The sequence below is a fragment of the Amaranthus tricolor genome, chromosome 10 (genome assembly GCF_026212465.1).
Source record: "Amaranthus tricolor cultivar Red isolate AtriRed21 chromosome 10, ASM2621246v1, whole genome shotgun sequence".
NCBI classification, from domain to species: Eukaryota; Viridiplantae; Streptophyta; class Magnoliopsida; order Caryophyllales; family Amaranthaceae; genus Amaranthus; species Amaranthus tricolor.
The window spans coordinates 24,069,217-24,077,247 of NC_080056.1; the positions used below are offsets into that span (position 1 = coordinate 24,069,217).

Consider the following 8,031-nt stretch of genomic DNA (forward strand, 5'->3'; position numbering starts at 1 on the left):
CAATGATATTAAAACATCTAGGGATAAACTTCCCCACTAGCATGATATGATCACAATGATATCCTACTACCCCTACAACAGTCGTAACCAAGTTCAATAGGACGAATACACCATTAAAGATACTAATAACTTCTTTCAAAGACTATTGGCTTGACAACCATACAATCAAACCTATTTTCATGGAATCAAGTATAGTAATGACATTGAACATAGTATTCTATAAGATCCAACAATCAAATCTATCTATTTTCATGAAGATTATCAAGCCCTTGATCTAAAAGGCAATTCATTCAATTCTAACTTTCGTTAGCAATTGAATAAATTGTTAACCACAATTTCTAAAATTTCTATTGAAAATACATAAGTTAACTAGCATAAAAAACCAAGCATGAACAAGGATTAGGCATAACAAAAAGGGATTGGCATTCAATAATTCATTAACATCATGGCTAAGGTTCCATCTAACCCTAGATTAAAAAACTACTCACACATATCAATTGCAACAAAACAAGAATTAATTAAAGAAAACATGATTGAAATTAATAACAAGAAAAGGATAAAGAAATAATACTTGAAATCGAATACCAAATGACGAACGAAAGTAATTGAAAGTTACAAAGTTTCTTTCTCCCCATAAATGAAGAATTAATTGTATCTAAAAAGCAGAGAAAATGTTCAACCCCCGTTCTATTACATTCCCTAATGATTAAATAAGAAAACTGTGCGGAAAAACGGTTATTAAAGCAGGACCGGACCGGGTTTCTAGAACACCGGACCGGGTCCGTGTGTTGAGGGTTTCCAGAGAGCAGAATTTGCGGCACCCGACCGGGTTTAGGCAAAGCCCGACCGGGTTTGAGCAAAGACCCGACCGGGTCCGTGTATTGAATATTTATGCAAGTGATTTTAGACAGACCCGACCGTGTTTAGAGTATAGCCGACCGGGTCCTGGGCTTGTAGGTTTACATTCCTACTTCTTGCTTGAAATCGCCCGGGTATGAATATACCTGCCCGGGCCCATCATCTTGTGCTAACTTTTCTACATGAGAACGCGGAAAAAGTATAAACGAGACTAAACGGGACTGAAAGCATATCCGAATGGACCCGTGAGCTCACAAAAGTGCCGTAGTGCGGTCTCGAACTCTGCTAAATCTTGAAGCACGCATCCTAATGCTCAGAAGTGATCCGCTTCCAATACGAGAGTGGAGTGGAATGGCCTGAAATAATCAAAGACACAAAAAACTCCAACCAAGCGTAAAACCACATGGAAAATGCGAATCACACATTAGAATGTTATAAAATGCAAGGGAACGAAGCATAAAAATATAGTATAAAGTGCATACATCAAGCTCCCCCAAGCCAAACCCTTGCTTGTCCCCAAGCAAATGGACCGTCAAAGAAAAGTGGAGGTCATATAGGTCAACAAAGTTCTTCCCTAAAAGTTTTCGAAATTCATTTAAAAGCAATTTCAAATGACTTGGCATTTAGGCGCACTCAACATCAATCCGGAATATCATAGCGCAATCAAGCTTTCACGATTCATCCAAAAGGTAACCAGTTAAGGCCATCGTAAACACATCATAAATCAAATGAGGAGGTACTCACAGGGCAACTCACCACTCCATTGTCGATGAGTTTAGGACTCATTACATACACCGAAGTAGTAAAAATGACTACTTCCATCCCCCAGCAGTGTTTCTTTCCCAACTCTCACACTCATGTGTTTAGAAGGACAAAAAGATCTCTCCAATACAAACAACATCTAAAGACTTTCACTTTAACTTTGCTGTCCTTCTCCTTCGAAATAGACTTCAACTACCAAGAGAATCAATTCAGGCTAATAATGGGAGCGACGTTGGCTAAGGTTATTGGTCGTGCTAAAAGTATGAGACCTAGTAGGGACAGTAGGGAGTGAAATCTCTTTTCTCGCAACTATTAGATAATGCACACACATCTGATTAGGCCTACTTACCAGCTAACCTACTCATGCTCATGAGGCAATTAAATGCCTCTTAACTGGTTCTCAAATTAGGAGTGTCTGCGGTTTGCCTCTGACATCCAAATAACAGTATCACATGCCAAATACCAGTCAAAACATTTTGCAGAATTCATTTTAGGGGAAAAGACAGTGTTACTCATATACAGGAGATTCCAACAATTCTCATCAAGCCATAACACTTTTTCTTTTTTTTTTGTATGCATGCGAGAAATAAAACCTAACTCTATATGCTGAAAATAATAAAATTATGCAGTTGCATGAGTGAGTGAGTGAGTGGGAAGTCATTATCCCCCCAAGCCAGTCCAAGCACAGTCCTCAGTGTTTGGCACAAGATCAAATTAATGATCACTGGCCTGAACTACCACCTCCAGAACCGGAAGGACCTCCCCATCTAGTGGGGTCAAACCAAAAAGGGTGTTGAGAAAACCCTGGAGGAAACACACCGGTTTGATAGAATTGGCCGTAAATAGGCTCAAGAGCTCGACGTTGGTCAAGCTCTAACTGAGCCATATGCTGGGAAACGTCATCTAGCTCGGTGTTCATGTTAGCAAATTGGGTCATGACGGCGCGCTGGAAGTGGTTATAAGAAGGAGGGATTGCAGGAATATTTGGATGGAGTGGAGGGTCATGAGGTTGATGGAAGTCATTAATGTCCTCCTCTTCCTCGCAGTCCTCTTGTGCCAAATGATCGTATTCCTCCTCAACCACAAAACCAGCAGGAGGAAATAACAAGTAGTGAGGCAAATCAGGGGAAAGTGGGGGAAGGTTTTTCGATGGTAAAACAATTGTTCTTCTCCCAACATGCCAAAGAAAAGGATCGGTTTGGTCCGTAATATAATTGGCATGCTTGAGGAAAGCGGTTGTGAGCAAGGCATCAGGGTGCCTTTCAACAGAGTCTACAAAACCAAAGTGGACGGCAATGCAAGTGACAATACCACCAATTAAAAGTTCTGACTAACCTGTCAAATGTTTCACCATTTTCATAGGAAGTGCATGGTGAGGATCGACATTGCTCCTAAGAGCGTGAGCCAAGAATGCAATATGATTTAACCTAGATGCACTATGATCATGCCGGGCAAACAAAGTTGTTGATAGAAATTTTAGGAAAATTCTTAACACCGGGTGTTGCACATTCGCAATTGTTAGATGCTTTGGGTCAAATTCCTGCTTTTCGGTTATTTTTCTCCAAATTACATAAGCAGATTGACCTGAAGCACCTTCAAAAGCCCCCAATCAGGATCTAGCCCAAAGAGCTCTTCAAGTTCAGCACAAGACAAAAAACGATCAACATTTAACAAATAGAAGGACATGCCATGTACACCATTTAACACTGCTTCCTCACAAGAACTTAAGAATTCATAAACTAATGTAGGGTGAGAATTATAATACATGTTGAACATAGTAGTGAAATTCAGTGCAGTACACAGATTTGACATAGCATTGTAAATTCCAAGTTCTCTTAAAGATGCATGACAGAAAAAACGTGAGGGAAGAATAGCCCGTACCTTAACCTGAAGAAACTTCTTATGTTGATGCTCATCTCGAAAGATGATGTCGGGGTATTCTGGGTCGGAAGGAATTGGTGGTTGACGGCTTCCTCCGCGAGAATATGATGCTCCACGAGTTGTAGATCGTTGCCTCTTTGACATCCTTGAGTTTTAAAGAAAATGGAGCCCTTTGTGAGGAGAGAGAAAGTTAGGGTTTGAGTGAAAATGGAAGGATGGATGTTGAAGAAGAGAGGAAGGGGAGCCCTTTGATGGAGTTTTTGTGTGTTTTGGTGGAATTTTTGAAGAGGGGTAGATGGTGAAATTTAGAGAGAGAAAGCTTGAGAATGGGTATGGAGGAAAGTGGAAGAGAAGAGAAGGGAAAAGCGGATTTTAAAACAGCCGTTCAAAGACCCGTCCGGATATCCCATTGAACCCGACCGGGTTTGCTGAAATTCAGAGTCTTTGTTTTTCTGCTGCCTCACGGACCCGACCTGGTCTTTAGTGAAACCCGACCGGGTTTCTGTGCAACCTAGTTTTAGTGAAAATGCAGTGTGCTCGGACCCGACCTGGTCCTTAAGGAAACCCAACCAGGTTTAGCTAACTTCCAGAATTTTTTTATTATTATTCTTTTTTTTCCTTTTTTTTTCTTTTTTTTTTTTTAACTAAGCATACAAAGCACAAAAAATCTAAATTAGAACAACTCACAAACTTGGGTTGCTCCCAATAAGTGCTTTATTTATAGTCTATGGCTAGACTTCCTTCAACAACTCAGTAGGAAGAAGGAAGGGAAAGGTTATAAACCTGGTTCCCTTGAATGGGTACTCCAGCTCGGTAATGTTTCAACCGTTGCCCATTCACCTTGAATGTATCGCTCCCCTCGCTCCAAACTTCTACAGAACCATAAGGGAAGACCTTGGTGACTTGGAATGGTCCAGACCACCTGGATTTGAGTTTTACCGAAAATAGCTTGAGACGGGAGTTGAACAATAGGACTAGTTCTCCTTCCTTGAATTCACGCCTTTGAATGTGCTTGTCATGCCATCTCTTGGTTCTCTCCTTGTATAACATAGAACTTTCATATGCATCAAGGCGAAGCTTATCTAACTCTGCAACTTGTAACATTCTATCTTCTCAAGAAGCATGCAAATCAAAGTTGAGGGCCTTGATAGCCCAATAAGCGCGATGCTCAAGTTCAACGGGGAGATGGCAAGCTTTTCGGTACACCAATCTATAGGGAGTGGTACCGATGGGAGTCTTGAAAGCAGTTCGGTACGCCCATAAAGCATCATCCAACTTGTTAGCCCAATCGTTCCTTGATCTTGCGACCGTTTTCTCTAGGATGGACTTGATTTCACGGTTAGAGATCTCTACTTGCCCATTAGTTTGGGGGTGATATGAAAAACCTACACGATGATGCACACCATACTTTTTCAACATAGACTTGAACTTCTCTTCTATTAAATGTGACCCTCCATCGCTAATCAACACACGGGGTGTCCCAAAACGAGGGAAAATAACTCTCTTGAAGAACCGAGCTACTACTCTTGCATCATTAGTGGGGGTGGCAATGGCTTCCACCCATTTGGAGACATAGTCTACGGTGATCAAGATGTACTTGTTCCCGTAAGAAGAAGGAAACATACCCATTAAATCGACACCCCAAACATCAAACAACTCCACCTCAAGAATGTTATTCAAAGGCATTTCAGACCACCTAGTTAAGTTTCTGGTACTTTGAAGTTTTTTCGGGTTCCATCTAACCCTAGATTAAAAAAATACTCACACATATCAATTGCAACAAAACAAGAATTAATTAAAGAAAACATGATTGAAATTAATAACAAGAAAAGGATAAAGAAATAATACTTGAAATCGAATACCAAATGACGAACGAAAGTAATTGAAAGTTACAAAGTTTCTTTCTCCCCATAAATGAAGAATTAATTGTATCTAAAAAGCAGAGAAAATGTTCAACCCCCGTTCTATTACATTCCCTAATGATTAAATAAGAAAACTGTGCGGAAAAACGGTTATTAAAGCAGGACCGGACCGGGTTTCTAGAACACCGGACCGGGTCCGTGTGTTGAGGGTTTCCAGAGAGCAGAATTTGCGGCACCCGACCGGGTTTAGGCAAAGCCCGACCGGGTTTGAGCAAAGACCCGACCGGGTCCGTGTATTGAATATTTATGCAAGTGATTTTAGACAGACCCGACCGTGTTTAGAGTATAGCCGACCGGGTCCTGGGCTTGTAGGTTTACATTCCTACTTCTTGCTTGAAATCGCCCGGGTATGAATATACCTGCCCGGGCCCATCATCTTGTGCTAACTTTTCTACATGAGAACGCGGAAAAAGTATAAACGAGACTAAACGGGACTGAAAGCATATCCGAATGGACCCGTGAGCTCACAAAAGTGCCGTAGTGCGGTCTCGAACTCTGCTAAATCTTGAAGCACGCATCCTAATGCTCAGAAGTGATCCGCTTCCAATACGAGAGTGGAGTGGAATGGCCTGAAATAATCAAAGACACAAAAAACTCCAACCAAGCGTAAAACCACATGGAAAATGCGAATCACACATCAGAATGTTATAAAATGCAAGGGAACGAAGCATAAAAATATAGTATAAAGTGCATACATCAAGCTCCCCCAAGCCAAACCCTTGCTTGTCCCCAAGCAAATGGACCGTCAAAGAAAAGTGGAGATCATATAGGTCAACAAAGTTCTTCCCTAAAAGTTTTCGAAATTCATTTAAAAGCAATTTCAAATGACTTGGCATTTAGGCGCACTCAACATCAATCCGGAATATCATAGCGCAATCAAGCTTTCACGATTCATCCAAAAGGTAACCAGTTAAGGCCATCGTAAACACATCATAAATCAAATGAGGAGGTACTCACAGGGCAACTCACCACTCCATTGTCGATGAGTTTAGGACTCATTACATACACCGAAGTAGTAAAAATGACTACTTCCATCCCCCAGCAGTGTTTCTTTCCCAACTCTCACACTCATGTGTTTAGAAGGACAAAAAGATCTCTCCAATACAAACAACATCTAAAGACTTTCACTTTAACTTTGCTGTCCTTCTCCTTCGAAATAGACTTCAACTACCAAGAGAATCAATTCAGGCTAATAATGGGAGCGACGTTGGCTAAGGTTATTGGTCGTGCTAAAAGTATGAGACCTAGTAGGGACAGTAGGGAGTGAAATCTCTTTTCTCGCAACTATTAGATAATGCACACACATCTGATTAGGCCTACTTACCAGCTAACCTACTCATGCTCATGAGGCAATTAAATGCCTCTTAACTGGTTCTCAAATTAGGAGTGTCTGCGGTTTGCCTCTGACATCCAAATAACAGTATCACATGCCAAATACCAGTCAAAACATTTTGCAGAATTCATTTTAGGGGAAAAGACAGTGTTACTCATATACAGGAGATTCCAACAATTCTCATCAAGCCATAACACTTTTTCTTTTTTTTTTGTATGCATGCGAGAAATAAAACCTAACTCTATATGCTGAAAATAATAAAATTATGCAGTTGCATGAGTGAGTGAGTGAGTGGGAAGTCATTATCCCCCCAAGCCAGTCCAAGCACAGTCCTCAGTGTTTGGCACAAGATCAAATTAATGATCACTGGCCTGAACTACCACCTCCAGAACCGGAAGGACCTCCCCATCTAGTGGGGTCAAACCAAAAAGGGTGTTGAGAAAACCCTGGAGGAAACACACCGGTTTGATAGAATTGGCCGTAAATAGGCTCAAGAGCTCGACGTTGGTCAAGCTCTAACTGAGCCATATGCTGGGAAACGTCATCTAGCTCGGTGTTCATGTTAGCAAATTGGGTCATGACGGCGCGCTGGAAGTGGTTATAAGAAGGAGGGATTGCAGGAATATTTGGATGGAGTGGAGGGTCATGAGGTTGATGGAAGTCATTAATGTCCTCCTCTTCCTCGCAGTCCTCTTGTGCCAAATGATCGTATTCCTCCTCAACCACAAAACCAGCAGGAGGAAATAACAAGTAGTGAGGCAAATCAGGGGAAAGTGGGGGAAGGTTTTTCGATGGTAAAACAATTGTTCTTCTCCCAACATGCCAAAGAAAAGGATCGGTTTGGTCCGTAATATAATTGGCATGCTTGAGGAAAGCGGTTGTGAGCAAGGCATCAGGGTGCCTTTCAACAGAGTCTACAAAACCAAAGTGGACGGCAATGCAAGTGACAATACCACCAATTAAAAGTTCTGACTAACCTGTCAAATGTTTCACCATTTTCATAGGAAGTGCATGGTGAGGATCGACATTGCTCCTAAGAGCGTGAGCCAAGAATGCAATATGATTTAACCTAGATGCACTATGATCATGCCGGGCAAACAAAGTTGTTGATAGAAATTTTAGGAAAATTCTTAACACCGGGTGTTGCACATTCGCAATTGTTAGATGCTTTGGGTCAAATTCCTGCTTTTCGGTTATTTTTCTCCAAATTACATAAGCAGATTGACCTGAAGCACCTTCAAAAGCCCCCAATCAGGATCTAGCCCAAAGAGCTCT

At 41.3% G+C, this 8,031-nt stretch overlaps 1 protein-coding gene across 1 annotated transcript; it reads right to left on the minus strand.

The window, feature by feature from the left end:
• Positions 1-4,251: 4,251 nt before the first annotated feature.
• Positions 4,252-4,605, minus strand: LOC130824989 (uncharacterized). The gene has a single exon (XM_057690014.1). It carries the CDS (start codon positions 4,603-4,605, stop codon positions 4,252-4,254), a length of 354 nt encoding a protein of 117 aa, XP_057545997.1.
• Positions 4,606-8,031: the final 3,426 nt, after the last annotated feature.

Excerpts from the sequence above, each read along its gene's own strand:
- LOC130824989 (XM_057690014.1), bottom strand. The coding sequence starts at position 4,605 with ATGTTACAAGTTGCAGAGTTAGATAAGCTTCGCCTTGATGCATATGAA.